At 35.2% G+C, this 16407-nt stretch overlaps 1 protein-coding gene across 1 annotated transcript in view; it reads right to left on the reverse strand.

Moving 5' to 3' along the window:
- Window positions 1–12417, reverse strand: part of rps6kal (ribosomal protein S6 kinase a, like) — a 65425-nt gene extending 53008 nt beyond the window's left edge. The window contains exons 1-3 of the mRNA XM_056472547.1: window positions 12189–12417; window positions 9137–9193; window positions 3665–3781 (exon numbers count right to left, since the gene is read on the reverse strand). Coding sequence (XP_056328522.1) covers window positions 3665–3781; window positions 9137–9193; window positions 12189–12254 — 240 coding nt within the window. The 5' untranslated portion in view covers window positions 12255–12417. The remainder of the gene's footprint in view (window positions 1–3664; window positions 3782–9136; window positions 9194–12188) is intronic.
- Between the last annotated feature and the right edge of the window lie 3990 nt (window positions 12418–16407).

The raw sequence follows: 16407 nt of genomic DNA on the forward strand, positions 1-16407 counted from the left end.
ATTACATTACTGTTAAAATAGACACACACACAAAAAAATGGATATACAATTTTCCTAAAACCAGCATAAATGATTGTTTACAACATGTAGTTAACACCTGAAGTCCATAATTGTCTAATTAATTACTCCACTGGATAACACAATGTATAAAGTGGTCTGTTTTCATGGCACCGTGATGTTTCTGAAGTAGTAAAAATAAATCTGTATGACCCTTTTAATGACAAGTCACAAGCACATTAGCTACCCAGAGCCACACATTTCTATAATGATGATGCAAAGTAGGTTGTAAGCTAAGGACACTAAAATATTTGGTCATTCCAAACCAAATATGGATACATGACTTTTGGTACCAAACACAAAATAACAAAAGGAACGCTCCTCTTTTTTGGGGAAAAAGTGTCATTTAACAAATTCCCTTGGGTCAAACAGTTGAGCTATACTATTTTTAAATCCATTCAGCTGATCTGTGACTGGTGGGATCATTTTAGCTTAGCATAGATAATTGAATCGATTAGACCATTAGCATCCTGCTCAAAAATGTCAAAAAAAAAAAAAAAACACCAGAATGACAGTGTAGTTCCTAAGCATTTCAAACTAGAAAATAGGACACCTTTATTTTCTGTCAGTCTTAGTACATGAAACTACAGAAGAAGGTTTAAATGGGAAAATTATTTTGAAAAATTGAGCGAGATGCTACTGCATAGGATCTAAAAGTTGAGCTGGTGGTCAATATAAAGTTAAAGTCATAATTATTAGCCCGCCCCCCTGTTTATTTTTTCCCCCAATTTCTGTTTACGGAGAGAAGTTTTTTTTTTTTCAACACATTTCTAAACATATTAGTTTTAATAACTCATTTCTAATAACCGATTTTTTTTATCTTTGTCGTGATAACAGTAAATAATATTTGACTAGATATTTTTCAAGACACTTTTGCTATTCGTTATTAAAAGCTTGATGCTGCCGTAGAAGTCTGTCCAAAAAGTCTGTCCACATGCTCCCTGACAGAGAAGTGAGTCAAGAAGTCAGGAGCCAAAATTTTCAGATCATGCAGCCAAAGGTCTTGAGGATTACTAGACAGTTACAGAAAGGTCTGTTTGATCAGGGTTAGAGTTAAACACTTCAGGACAGCGGATCTGCTTGTCAGACTGAACAAACATGTCCTCAGCTCTATAACCATGACTCAGTACGTTTATGTCAAACTGTATGACAGTCAAGTCTTCTTATAAACGGACATAAGCAACAAGTCTTGGCCAGAATTCTGCAGCATCAGTCCATTACATGTTCGGGGACCATGAGTCACATTTTCACACATATTTGAGCGAACTAAAACTGTTCTTCTCCAGCAGTAATTATGTTCATGGATTTTCTAGAGAACAGAACTTAAAAACACCTTATGTGCTGTGGTCACATTAAATGTTGAGCAGTTGTTGCATCTCACACTTTTAAAACACACAAATCAAGACATAGCACAAAGTATTAAATCTGAATAGCATTACTATAGTTCTATGTGCTACTACAGCCTAGAGTTGTCACGCTACTGGAATTCGGTACCAATCGATACAGGAATGTTTTAAGTCACATCGATCAGCTGGTTTGTCTACAAGCTGACATACGAGTGACTCGCTGATGAATCGTGGCTTTAAAATGCTCCAGTGTGAGGGAATTTAGCCAGGACACCGGGGTAACACCCCTACTCTCTGTGCATGTAGTGTGATGGGATTTTTAATGACCACAGAGAGTCAGGACCTCGGCATAACGTCTCATCCGAAAGATGGTGCTCACTGACAGTATGGTGTCCACTTTAATATACTGGGGCATTAGGACTCACACAGACCACAGTAGGGGTGGGCGATATGTCCTAAAATTAATATCACGGTATTTTTCATCTTTTGAACGGTGACGGTATAATATCATGGTATTACTTTCAATAGCTAAATAATATACATCTCAAGGAAGAACGGACAAAAGAAAGTCTCACTTCTATCACTCTTTAGAGTTTTGGTTTGGGTCATTGTAAATGCTCAGTCTCGTTATGAGCTGATCTTCATTTCTCTGTGTTTCTGGAATAAAGCAGGCGAGTCAGCCGCACTTATGAGCAGACAGAGCAGGACTCTCGCGATGACCACCAGCGCAATTCCGCTCTTCGTTATGAGCTGTAGTTTCATTGTAAACTTAGTAAAGGTGAGTTTCTTTGGCGATGATGTTTACAGTGTTAGATTTTATATTTAGCGGACATTTGCGCTGAACACGCGGTGAATGCAACGCATCGAGATTCGAAAATTCAAAAATTGAATGCCTTATTATTTAGAATTAGCTATTATTGATTTAAATGCAGCCGTTCAAGGCGCATAATTGATTTATTACGGTATTGACGATATTAGAAAATCCATGTCGTGGCGCAATGTCACACCGGTGATGACTATGACACCGGTGTACCGCCCACCCCTAGACCACAGGTTAAGTGTCACCTGCTGGCCTCAATAACATTACTTCCACACCCCTTGATAACAAATATGGGGCCTAAATAGAGCCTAAATAGCTGAACAATGCTGACTTTTAAAGACTTTTAAAAATAAATCAATCATTCATTCATTTATCCTTTTATTAGTTTTTTTAATCAACATATTTCAGGAGTTTTGACCTTAATTGGATAGGGTAGTAAAGAGTGTAGACAGGAATGAACGGGGAGCATAAAAACGGCAACAGGATCAAAAAAAGACCACGAGCTGGGTATCGAACTCAGGTCACCGTGAGTACATCAGTGTTGTGTGTCGATGCACTCTTTCATTATAGAACCACACACACACACACACGCACACGCACACACACACGCGCGCGCACACACACGCGTATAATGACTCGCAACCACCTATATATATTTATATACATAAGCATTTAAATCCATCTGAGCACTTACTTTAATACACACACATCCCATCATGCATTATATACATTCACGGCATACGAAGATAATACCCGGACTATGTTCCATGCTGATTGATAACATCACTTTTAAGGATTGACAGCTAAAGTGATCACTGCACCTCCTCTTTATAAGGTGGACCTATTCTCTGAAACTATTGGGACTTATTTCACCACTATACTACCACCTGAGTACTGTAATTATTGTCATTCTTATATGATAATTGTTTGTTATTTACATGGGCCTACGCAATTTTATTTTATTTGTATGGTGACTATTTATGTTTACACAATCATAAAGAAATTAATACCTTCATTGAACATAATATTTTGTGTCTGACTTCTTTTCTCCTATTCTTTGGACATCAATTGAATAACCAGTCCTCTAAGGTGGTATAGAACCACACAGTAATAGTGCATACAGTCTTTAATACAATATACATATAAAAATAGGAAGAGTACATTTTTTATTTCATGTCCACTTCAAGAACAGATTTGTTCGTAAGAATTGTCGCTGAATGTAGCCCATTTCAGTATGTTTTTACAATAATTGTGTTGCTTTTGTTTTTCAATCAGATGAATCAGTGAATCTGTTAGAAAATAATGCTGCAAAATACTGAAATCAATTTCAAAACAGCTTTTTTTGTTCTCCCTGTTGTACCAAAACCATCTATCAAACCATAAATATACATACAATACAGCACCGTCAGTAACACATATAAAGTAAAAAAAAATCAGAGACCTTCCCAAAGGAGCCTTGTCCCAAAACCTTGAGCAGCTCAAACTGGCTGGGATCGGCCTTCTCGCAGCCCTCCTTCACATGATGAGTGATGGGAATCTCTTTATAAGCTCCCTCATCCTGCACACACAAACACAGACATGCAATACTTACTTTTGTTAAATAATGAACATACATTATTAATTGCAGCTATTTTTCTTCATTAGATTTGAGGTCCACTGAATATTTAGATTTTTAAATTTAACTTGAGGCAGTGACATGCTACATGAAGCACAGCACGAGTTTGAAGTGAAGACAACTTGTAGATGTTGCACATCAGATGCACACATGCTAACATATTAGTCCAAAATAGTTAATCAGCAAAGATGCTAAAGTTTACTTGAATAATTAAAGTCAAACATTTTTTGTTGTAGTGTTTAATAAAAAAAAAACTAAGTAAATGGAAATTAAAAAGTCTAGCTTCACATCTTAAACAGTGGGGGAAATAAGTATTGAATACGTCACCATTTTTCTCAGTAAACATTTTTCTAAAGGTGCTGTTGACTTAATTTTCCCCAGATGTTGGTAACAACCAAATAAATCCATATATGCAAAGAAAACAAATCTAATTAGTTTACAAAAAGTTGTGTGTAATACAATGAAATGACACAGGAAAAGTATTGAACACATGAAGAAAGAGAGGTGTGAAAGCCCAGACAGCAGTTGAAATCTCTCAGTAGTTCTTCGGCAACCCTCTGCCCTTCCTCATTGTAAATTAATATCAGCTGCTTTAGTCCAACATCTACATTACCAAAATCAAGCTGTGAAAAGGCCCAGCCAATCATATGATTAAATCCAATAGAAATTAAAGATCAGATTTGGAAAACGAGACCTACAGAACCAATCAAGACTCCATCATTTTCCACATACTTTAAGCTGCCATCACCAAAAAAAGCTAATTAAATGCATTTCAGTAGTTCAGTAATTTCTCCGTGTGTCATTTCATTATTACGCACAACTCCTTTTTCTGATTTGTTTTTGTTTTATTTTTATGTTTGTATTGTATTGTATGTTGTGTTGTATTTACCAAAATCTGGTTCAATTCCATGTTAACAGCTTGTTTAGAAATATTATTCCCAGGAAAAAACATGAATGTGTTCAATACATTTCCCCCAACTGTAAGTGTCGTATAGTGTCATACAAGTAAACAGTCCCTAGTCAATAAAGTTATACTAGCATTAAATAAAGTGAAAAAAATAATAAAGTTAATACATCCTCTCTACTAGGGCTGCACAATTAATCGAAAAACAGATCACGATCTCCATTCGACCCACACACGATCAGATTTTCTATGATTCAGCCAATTATTTTTTCAAGGTCAGGAGAGAAGCATAAAGGCGGTCGCACAAGTCTTTACAGCAACATGGACACCTCTAAATGGCGTAAAAAGTGTCACATACTTTATGTATAAAGTATAATTTACACAAAAATATCATTTCTGTCTTAATGTAATGATGTTTGCGTAATGTAATGAGGCCGCGAAATCACAGGTGAGCTGACCGCGAGCTGCTGTTTCCTACAGAGAATGAGCGTGCACGCCAATAATGCCTACTTTAGTGAACAGAACCTACATAGGTTGTGAATATCATCTAATAAAGTTGTAAATAACGTTCACTTTGTTGCACAGAGCGATTGTTTGAGGGCCGTGCGGGAGGTATGATTTGCTGTGTTTTTTCTCACAGTGACAGCAGCCATGAGCCGCACTTGGAAGTGAAAGTGAAACCGGTGCACACATTTTACTGTTATGATTACGACAAGCATTTGACATGTTTTTTTCTTTCACAGCGAACACAATGATGCTGAATATAATGCAGGAAGAAATCTGATAATGCTAAATGTTTCATTTTACCACTGAAAAAAATGGTCTAATAATGTTTTCAAATGACAAGCATATGTCTCAAACATAATAATTCAACTTCAGAATTATGAATAGTTGTGTTCTGATGCCATCAATTTACTGTGAATTAACAAACAGGACATATTGACAGTCTGCTCAAATCCACCATTCCAAGTCCATTTAAATTCAGACTTTTAACCAGCAGTAGACCTACACATAAGCCTAATATTATTAGTGTTGTTTTACCATACGTTTGAGAAATAACAATTATAATAGCCTACTTATATTAACTTTTATTTGACCACGTATCTGTAGATCTTGATTTTGAGCAAAAAAAAAAAAAAGTGATTCTCATTTTAGTCAGGATCGTGCAGCCCTACTCTACCTTACATCAACATCAGTGATGCACGCCACCTGATTCAGAAACTAGGGGGGGGGGGGGTCACACACCAAACAAAAAGTGATGTGGCATGTTGGGACGTGCAGTGCCACGTCTTTAAAATTGAAACTCACCAGCAACACCTCCAAGCATCTATCCACAGGCTCTATCTACAATTCAGGCTGTTTTGAAGTGAATGCAACACATCCAGGGCCTAATACAAAATACTAGTAGATTAAAATATAGAAAAAAATACTAGAAGGTAATTTCGGTTTATTTTTACTAATGGGTAAAAACAGCACTTGTTAATAGTTAATAGTAGGCACACCACTAATTATACCCAATAATATCCATGACTATGCAGATAAGTCAAGTTAACAAAGTAACATTAAAAATAGGGCTGCTCTATATATCGCAAAATTATCGTGATAATAGCATTTGCAATATAGCTATTGTAGACATCACATTTATTTTATGCATTGGTTGTTTATTTGAATTTGACCAATCAGATGGGACCTTACTATCTTAATCCCAACCCCCAGTAGTTGCTGTTCTGCTACGGGCTAGAGCTTCTCAAAGTTAAACCCAGAGCGGAAAATATATCCTAATGGCAGGAGTTGAGACAAGACAGGAAAATGACAACAGCCAATCAGAGTCAGAGGTTTTCCCTTTATTCATGGTGTTTTAAAGACTAAGGCCCACTCCTAATTCTATTTTTGTACCCCTACCCTTGGCCTTTGAAACAGAGTGTGAATGGGAAGGGCTTCAAAATTTACCCCTAAGAATTGAGACACCACTACAGCACCTGCACACGTCATCATATGTCATCGCGATCTCTTGTTTCATGTGAGATCAGACGATCGCGACTGCTGTAGTTATTTCAGTTGCTTTATTTTTTGGTATTTATCTTCAGGAAATCATTGAAGCCATATATTATGTTATCATAAGGATATAACGTGGCAATTAAATCGTAACTATACTGTGCATTTACAGTGGCCATATTCATCTATGTAAACACAAGAAAACAACATTAACATTATAGCAGACACTGTAAAAAGCTCATTCTCAGTCACTAGACTTTTCTGACAGGGGATTCGAGTGTCATTGAGTGACAGAATGTTCTGGGACTGCTGTACAGGAGTTATTATTAGGGATTATAGATAGCCAAATTTAGCTTTTTTTTATTTTAGCGTTTTTTTTTTAAAGCATGACGGTAAAACACGAGCGCGGTTATGAATGTATTAAAACATGTTCTTGTGTGTTGTAAAAATTCATAATAATGACAAAAATACTAATTTGTGGATCTCCTTACTTCCGGATGCAGCTATGCTACCGTCATGGCTGGTGTATTCTGGGAAATTTTATTACCCCTTGGTTTCAAGTGTGGTCCTGAAAAAAATCTCAGTTCGATGGGTTTTCTACCCCTTCCCCTTAGCCCTACGCCTTCATGCTAAAGAGAATTGGGACACCCCTACCCCTTCATGTGAACACACAAAACGAGGTGTAGGGGTAAGGGGTAGAATTGGGATTGGGCCTAAATGTTTGCAGCTTTACTGTTTTTTTTTTTTTTTTTTTGTCTGAATTAAAATTAGATCTGACAAATATAAATTACCTGTTTACTTTAATATTAATGCATAAATAAATGATTTAAAATCATCTTATAAAAATACAAATTTTCTAGGTTATGGAAATGTTATATCATAATAAATATTGTTAATCGCAATACTCAACAATGACATGACATAAACATTTCTAGTATTGTGCAACCCTAGTTACCACTTCTGTTGACTTATAAAGTTATAAAGTTTGCAGCACTTGAAATGTAAATTTCAAGTAACAATACGGTTATGAGCTTTTTATTATTATTTCTTAATTTGTTGCTTGCGTTTTTCAGTTTTAGACAAGAACAAGGCAGGACTCAACAGTGCTCAGCTACTGTCCCCTCATGACGCTGAAGGGTTTTTTCACATTGTTTTTTTTGTTTTGTTTTTGAAAGACTACATATAGTTTAGCTTGCTGAAATTTTAGCTTGCTCCAAACCATGTTTAAAAGATGTTTTACAGCTTTCTTTTCTTAAAGGGAAATTTCACCCATAAATTAACATTTCCTCTGTTTACTTTCTCTGAAGTGGTTCCAAATATTTACTTTTTTCTTTCTTATGTTGAACACAGGAGAAGATATTTTGAACAATGTTGAAAAAAGTAACCACCAGCTATGCTTCAATCCAAAAATGTCAATTAAATTTAAGCGCAAAACTGGAATGTCGCGTTTATCGAGTTTATCGGGAATATCGAGTTTCAATCCAACGAGTAAAAGAACAAAATAGTCACTTCCTGTTTAACTGGCGCCAAATATCAACAGTAAAAACCGAATTTGCTGCAGTATGAGAAGTGGCGTCAATATTTTCTTTATTTCATAAATCACTTGCGCCTCAGAAGGCAATGCCGACATGCAATGAACAGGTGGTGGCTTTTGAAGGCGTGAGATGCGAAGCACAGACGCTCTTGATTCTGGAGGTCATTAATAATATAATAACACTAATACTGAAACATTTAAGGCGTGTTAGAATGACCAAAACAACATTTCAGATGTTTCGCAATGCAGTCAGCCTGCTTGTTTGTCCATTCACACACATTTTTATCATCACATGACCTCTTATAACAAAATCACATGACTTTAATAATGCGCATACTTGAATTTGTTTGGTAAAAGTGTTCCCATTTTAGTTTATGCGCATCTTTTCTAAACGAATAAGATGTTTATCCTTCTCAGTTATGTGCATATGTTCTTTTATGTGCATTTTCAGAATTTTTGCGCATCTTGGCATTTCCATCAACTTGTTATGCGCATATTCAATATGTGCAGAAAAACAGGTGGATGGAAACATAGCTACTGAAATAAAAAATAAAATACTAGGAAAGTTAATAATTGCTGATTGTTTCCAACTTTCTTCAAAATGTTTTTTAATACTCAACAGAAGCAAGAAACTGAAACTGGTTTGGAACAGGTTGAGGGAGAGTAAATTATGGCGTTTCATTTTTTATTCTATATCTTTAAGAGTTTTCCATACACACAGTCCGTAGCCTTATAGACTAATGTCAGCTCTGGATCAGCCTGGCCAGTATCAGTCCTTCATAAACCCACATCAATAAACATAATACCCTCAAGACCCTCAAGAGAGTTCACTGGATGAGTAGCAGAATTTTACACAATTACTCACACAGTGTGTGTAGGACTCCTCCTCCATTGGCTCATCCATGATCTGATGCCCATTAACCTGAGGAAAAAAGAAAACATTAGGATTTTTAATGTTCAGCAACTTTAAACTTTTTAAATCTCTCAAAAATCAAAAATGCAAACCAGTGCTGATATTATTGCTGTCATGTTACTAGCCAAAGATCTTTAATAAAAAGTTGCCTGATGCCAAAATTGAAAGAAAAAAAAAAAAAAACGTTATTTGGGCAGGTTTATTAGCCCTGGCTAGAGATGCAACGATTACAGATTTCGGTTGTAAGATTATAGTCTGAGGAATAATCACGGTTTCGCGGTTATTATGCACTCAATTTCAAAACACGACTAGTTTAGAAAAATCTCATGAAAACTGCTTATATTTTAAAGTGTAATTTATAGCTGCTCAGCAACCAATAAATACAACACAAAATAATAAACAAACAATAGTCCATTTCTTTTTGGACTTAAAAATAAGTGAAAAAAAAGCTTTGTGGCATTAAAGCTGAAGTATTAATAAATCACACAACAATGAATAAATAAATAAAAATAAGAATATTTAAAAAATAGTTTTTGTCTAATGTAAATCTATATAAAAGTATTTAATCATGTAATGTAAGTATTTCTCTTTTAAAGAGAACAAATGTAGTCAAAGGCTGTTGAACCTCTGTCTGAACGACACTTTTGATCAACTAGATTACAAAAATGTTTGATGTTTTCATTTTTGGACCACAGTAGAAAGGTCTATATTCCATAGAAAATTTGTCACATAAAGCAAGGTGCGCTTGCGGCATTCTGAAAAGGTTAGATGTTTTCGAGATGCACATGGAAAGGGTGTCGCGTCACTCCCAATACACACGCACAAATCACGTGCCTCCATTGGAAATAATGATTTTGCGTGTGCAAAAGACTTATGAACGACCATTAGTTAGCCTCAGCCATAGTTAATCCAGTGTGCGTGTGTATTCGTTTAGTTGCAGCAGTTTTGTTCTGTGCAGAAATGCGGTGTTGAAAAGCCTTTACAATTAGTTAACCGTGATAAATTAAAGCGTGGTTAATAGTGAAATCGATTAATCGTTGCATCCCTAGCCCTGGCAATATAAAGGTCAGTCAGCAACTACACTTAAAAAATAGTTAATTTTCTGAAAATAAGCTACAGTTTATGTATTTTCAAATCATAAATGTATACATGTATAGTTAGTAGTAGGGTTGTCACGATACTGGAATACAGTACCAATCGGTACAGGAATTTTAAAAACGGCCATTTCCCGCAAACATTTGAGCGATGCTGAGTACGTTCTTAAACAGCAATGATTTGCCATTGTGCTCATGTGCTGAACAGAAATGACTGTGATGGGCCGTGTAGGTCATCAGTGAGCGGTGCGCTGATGAATCGCAGCTTTAAAATGCTCCAGTGTTCATGCTAAGTTCATGAATATTAAATCACACACAAATTCACGAGTCATGTTGGCCTGAACTCATTCACAAAATCCAAAACCTGATTTTTAATAGGCAATCACTAGTCAATACCAAATAATAAGTTTATCACAAATAGAGCTGACTTTAAATTACCACCACAATATATATTTTAGCTGCATGCAAGTGATTATGCACAATGCAAAGGGTTGGTTAATAATCAATCATGTAATCCTACAGAAACCATGAATTAATTGTTAAAAACAATTGTCAGTATCTTCCACTGTCCTAATATTTACATAACTTCATGGGATTTATTTAATTTTAAAAACTGGGATTGATTTTTTTTTTTATGAAATGGCTTAATGCAATTATTAAATATCAAATACCATGACTGAAATAACTATGCATTGCATTTCATAGCTCTACACTGTTCATTCATATGCATACAGCTCACAAACAAGGACTGAAGTGACTCAGTTTTTGATAAATGCTGCTCCACATGAACTCTCTAAATTTTACTGTGCAGTAATTATTAAACCTGCCTTAGTTCATTTTTCATTATAAATAACAACAACAATGTATACTAATGTATAATCATCACAGGACTCATTCTCCAAAAAGCAAATGAAAACATCAGAACTACTCCAAAACCATTATAATTGTCACCATAAATGCATCATAACCATGCAGAACAGTGCAATGCATCTGGCGTCGCTGGTTCAGCTCAATCATTGAAAAGCACTTATCACATCTATTACATCTTTGACCAGTAGCCTAAAACAGATTAAAATGTTTTACAACTGACAGAGACAGATCTTTAATGATCAAACACAGCAAAGCCCAGTGTCATATAGCTACTATGAACACAAAAAAATGAAATCTCATTCTGATCTTTGGATGCTAGATGCTTTATCTATATTTATAATCTATATTTTTACATTCCAAAGCTTAAACTAATAACTAGTTTGCAGTAGACACCGTTGTGCGTGAGATAAACACTTTAAGTGCATAATAATAGTGGTCCAAATACAGTAAGTCTATTTAATATTTACGTAACGTATAACTTAGCTAAATACCAGGCAGTTAAAGCAAAACAAACAGAAAGAACAGGATATTTACAGATATGGAAGAAATTCCTAATATCTCGCATCTTTTTTAGCGTATAGACTGGAGTTGATAGCGTAATCGGCATGTAATTAACAGACTGTAATTAAATGAAAGCAAATGATAGCGGCGTTATATAGTTTACTTTGACATTCGGCGAGTGCGCGTGCGTGCGCTTTAGTCATGACTCATAAGGTGAATCCGATCAACAAGCGCAGGCTTATCGTCATTATAACAAAGTCATTTCACTCGCAGACTCGTGGTTTACACACAACATAAACATGGTGTCGCTTCTGGAAACGTAATTTGCATTAGTTTTGTGCAGGATTCATGAATAGTAGCATCATTATCACAAGCTAACGGCTCAAGCTAAAGGTGTCGTCACGCGAGTCTCCACTCTGCGTGCGCGCACCCGCGCAACAGGGACACACTCGCTCATATCACCAAAAACACACAAAGCTGTAATTGATGACACCGATAATCAATACAAGTCCATTAACGTGGTCATATGTGTGACATACCTCACTGCTTACGCTCTGCACCTCCATTTTGAGCGAGGACTCCAGCGCGGGGCCAAAAGATATCATATGGTGTAACTAGAGCTTTATTCCGCGAGGCATTTCTTTGTTGTGGTTGACATTAAATGCGAGTGAAAACTAAGTGACGCGGGCGGTTGACCGGATCATAAGAATCGCACGGGTCGCTCCGCTCGCTTATTCCCACAAATATGGCCGTCTCTGTCCGCGCGAGCTGAAGACGGCAGCGCTTGCGTCATTGTGACGCAACTCAGCGGAGGATTTCCCCACTGAAGGGAGCACAAACCCATTTAACAGCATCCCGATGCACTACTCAACAGCCCAAACAACGCTGCACTTGGAAGTGAACGTGTTAAGTGTGTGATAGTGCGCAGAAATAATGAATGAAGTAAATGTACATACAATGTTTTACTGCACCACCAACGCATTACAAGTAACGCGAGTTACGTAATAACGTTACTTTTTTTAAAGTAACGAGTAAAGTAATGCATTACTTGAAGTAATTCTATTTGAGTTGCTTATTTAAATCTTATTGAACACATCGAAAAAAAGAAAAAGGCATTGTCTCAATCAATGAACAGGATTTTACTTCACTAAGATGACAAAAACTACAAAAGTAGCAAACACTACTTTCACTACTTTTCGTATATACGGCCGGTCTGGGGTCAGGAAGTTCCCAGAAAATAATTTGTGATAGAAGATGGTAGAAGATTTAATGTATTTTAAGGTAAATTAAGGTTATACAGCAAGTCAACTGCATACACTGAAAAAAATGATGTCTGCAAAATTGTAGCAAACAATTTAAATGTGTTAAATTTAAACAAATTAAATTGAGTAATGTTCAACTTCATTTGTTTGTTTAAATTCAGCCTAAATAAATTGTTTGCAATCACTTAACTCAAAAAAGTAGATCCAAGGAATCATCTTTGAATATTTTTTTCAGTGTATATACATCCTCCAAGTTCTGAAAAAAAAAAAAAAATCAAACCTTAGCAAAGGTAAGGAAAAGTAATGCAAAAGTAACAGTGCATTACTTACCATAAAAAGTAACTAAGTAATTGCATTACTTAGTTACTTTTTTGGGCAGTAACTCAGTACTGTAATGCAATATTTTCAAAAGTATAACTTTACTGAAATCTGACCTTGACAAAAAAATGCTTCTTTATCTTTTATAGGCCTACTTGAAATGTGGTTCTGGGATCAGGAGGAAAGATTTTTCATGTCACATTCAATCACAGGCTCCTGCCATCCCTTCTGTCTGTGATTTCACATGATAGTTTAAAGTGTGATTTGGTATAGTATAGAATTTTATATTATTTAAATATTCTACATGGCTCAGAGGCTCTGCTTCATGAAAATCCAGGACTTTAAAGCACCCTTTGCATTTCAAATTTCACATTCTGAATATTTTCCATTTTGTTTATCTTTCACAGAGGATATAAGAAAAGAAAACACTATAGACAGAATTTAAATTTACTTAAATGTCATTGTGCGTTCAATTTTATTATAGAATGCAGTTAATGTTGGATAAGTTACATCAAAAAAGTAATTCATTACTAATTACATAATCAAAACTGTATTTAATTCACTTTTCTAATTCCTTTGTCTGGAAAGTAACTTAGTAAGCTTACTCAACAAGTAATTTAATTACTTGTCTCACTGCTTTAAATCCATATTAATCACAAAACATAAACAATAGAAATTACCCCCAGTTCTTTAAATTTGAGTCAAACAGGAGCTTGCAAAAAAAACACTTACATTTTAAGCCCAAAACATTTGAAAGTAATGACACCATATTTTATAACATATATTGACAGATTTTCTTAAGCATTTCATTGTTTCTAAAGCATAAACAATTGTTGGATAAATAGCCTTCTTCAGGTGGAGTATCCAAAATCTATACTCAAGTAAAAGTACTTGAGGAAATTTTTACTCAAGTAAAAGTAGCAATCTTAAAAGTTACTCGAGTAAGAGTAAAAAAGTATTTGATGAAAAAAAATTACTAAAGAAAATAGTTACTAGTTACTTTTGATGTGTGTGTGTGTATATATATATATATATATATATATATATATATATATATATATATATATATATATATATATATATATATATATATATATATATATATATATATATATATAAACAGCAAGTCAAAATTAATCACCCTCCTGTGAATATCTTTTCTTTTTTTAAATATTTCACAAATGGTGTTTAACACCATTTTTTCCACAGTATTTCCTATAATATGTTTTCTTCTGGTGAAAGTCTTACCTGTTTTATATCTGCTAAAATAAAAGCATTTTTTATGTTTTTAAAACCATTTTAAGGTGCCCAATTACCCTAACTTGTTTAAAAAAAAATTAAAAGTTAACAGTGTGGATGACTTATATGTGCAGGGATAATCAGTTATTCCATTAAACAGCAGTTTCTTTAGTTTTACCATCGATAATAAGGATCAAATAAGGATAATTTTGACACTTACCACTACGTGTTTTTTCAGGTTGGAGCTGTAATGTATATGTTGCGATGTCAGTTCGATGTTAAGCGTGCATTGCATTATCAAACTATTCTTGTTGACATCTTAAAGTGAAAACACAGACTGAACTTGAGGCTGCGGGTGACCTGGTCCGATAAACTCACTGCACAGACAACATGACCGTCCTCTCGGAACCGCAGATGGCCATGGCGTGACTGTTGTGTAAATTCGCACGTCTGAGTTAATATGTAAAACATTGATAGTATATGTAAAAGACATATGAAGTTATATCTGTGAGAGGCTTTCAGAAGAGTGACATGTTAAATGAATGTACCAACATGGCAATGTATGTAAACACTCATAAGAGATTAAATCTATGGAGAGATAACTTTGGTGTGAAAACAGGTGTCTGCATTGCAGGGGACAGGGCCCAGAATAACATGAGCACCTAAAGATATACTGAACCTCTCAGTAAAGAGTAAACATCCTACAATGATCAGAGTTAAAACAAGGAGGTGGGGAGGAGAAAAAAAAACTGTATAAAGATTGTGAAGAACACAGACACTTTGGATTTGTCCTGGGGAGAGTCTGAGATGGGTTTGCTCTAGGCTGTCTCTGCTTTTTTGGAAAATATTCCAATAAAGTATATTCTTCTGATATTCATAACCTCCAGACTAAATTTGATTCATTAAGAGAAAACCCGGAAACCACAACAACCCCTAGTGATTGAAAAAAGTGATTGAAAAGTACTTCAAAATATACCAACATGATTGACTTGCACCATCTGCATTTTTATCCAATCATCATCAGTTATGTGGTTGTATCACCCTTACACACACATGGCAATCATCAATGTGCCCCTCTACAACACACACCAGAGCAGAGCGAAAGGGAGAAAAAATGTTTGCTTCAGTGAGTGCAATTGCAAATTTTAAATCAATTATATAATGCCGCAATTTATTGTCAATAACGATAATGGTGTTGTAACGGGGGAACAGTCATTTGTTTGAATACTAGTTACCGAAAAATGGAATTACGTTAGTGATGCAGTATACGTTTGTTTGTAGACTAGTGCAACAGAGCGAAGGTCAACCAAGAGAAGTGTTCTGTGTGCAATTGCAATACTAGTGTATTATTTCCCAGCTATTGGCCACTTTAATGAACATCACCTGCAATTAACCTTGCGGCATTTATTCCATGAACAAGCATAACACCTCAAATTGTGCATCTTATTTTGGAGACATTAACTTTACTGGCAGATAGACTATTTAAAAGATTACAGAGTAATTCAATTCAATTGAAAAAAGTTTTTTGCAAAAAAATTGGTATTAAATAATTTATTTAAAAATATATAAATGATAAACTAAAAATAATGATAAAAAAATATTTAAATAATCTAATTGTCCAGTATTTGAACCAGAAATTTGATAAATGAACAAAGACATCAATCACTCACTTTATTTCGTCTTATTCCATGTTTATCAGGGGTCACCACAGCAGAATGAACTGCCATTTATTCTGGCAAATTGTCTTACACAGTTAATGCCCTTCCAGACACTACCCAGGTAAACACCCACACACTGTCCCATTCATACACTATAGGCCAATTTAATTCACCCAGTTAACCTATATTACATGTCTTTGGACTGTGGTGGAAACTGGAGCACAAACACAGAAAGGCCTCCTGGTCCAGCCGAGACTCGAACAAGTGACCTTCTTGCTGTG

The sequence above is a fragment of the Danio aesculapii genome, chromosome 14, assembly GCF_903798145.1.
Source record: "Danio aesculapii chromosome 14, fDanAes4.1, whole genome shotgun sequence".
Taxonomy (NCBI): domain Eukaryota; kingdom Metazoa; phylum Chordata; class Actinopteri; order Cypriniformes; family Danionidae; genus Danio; species Danio aesculapii.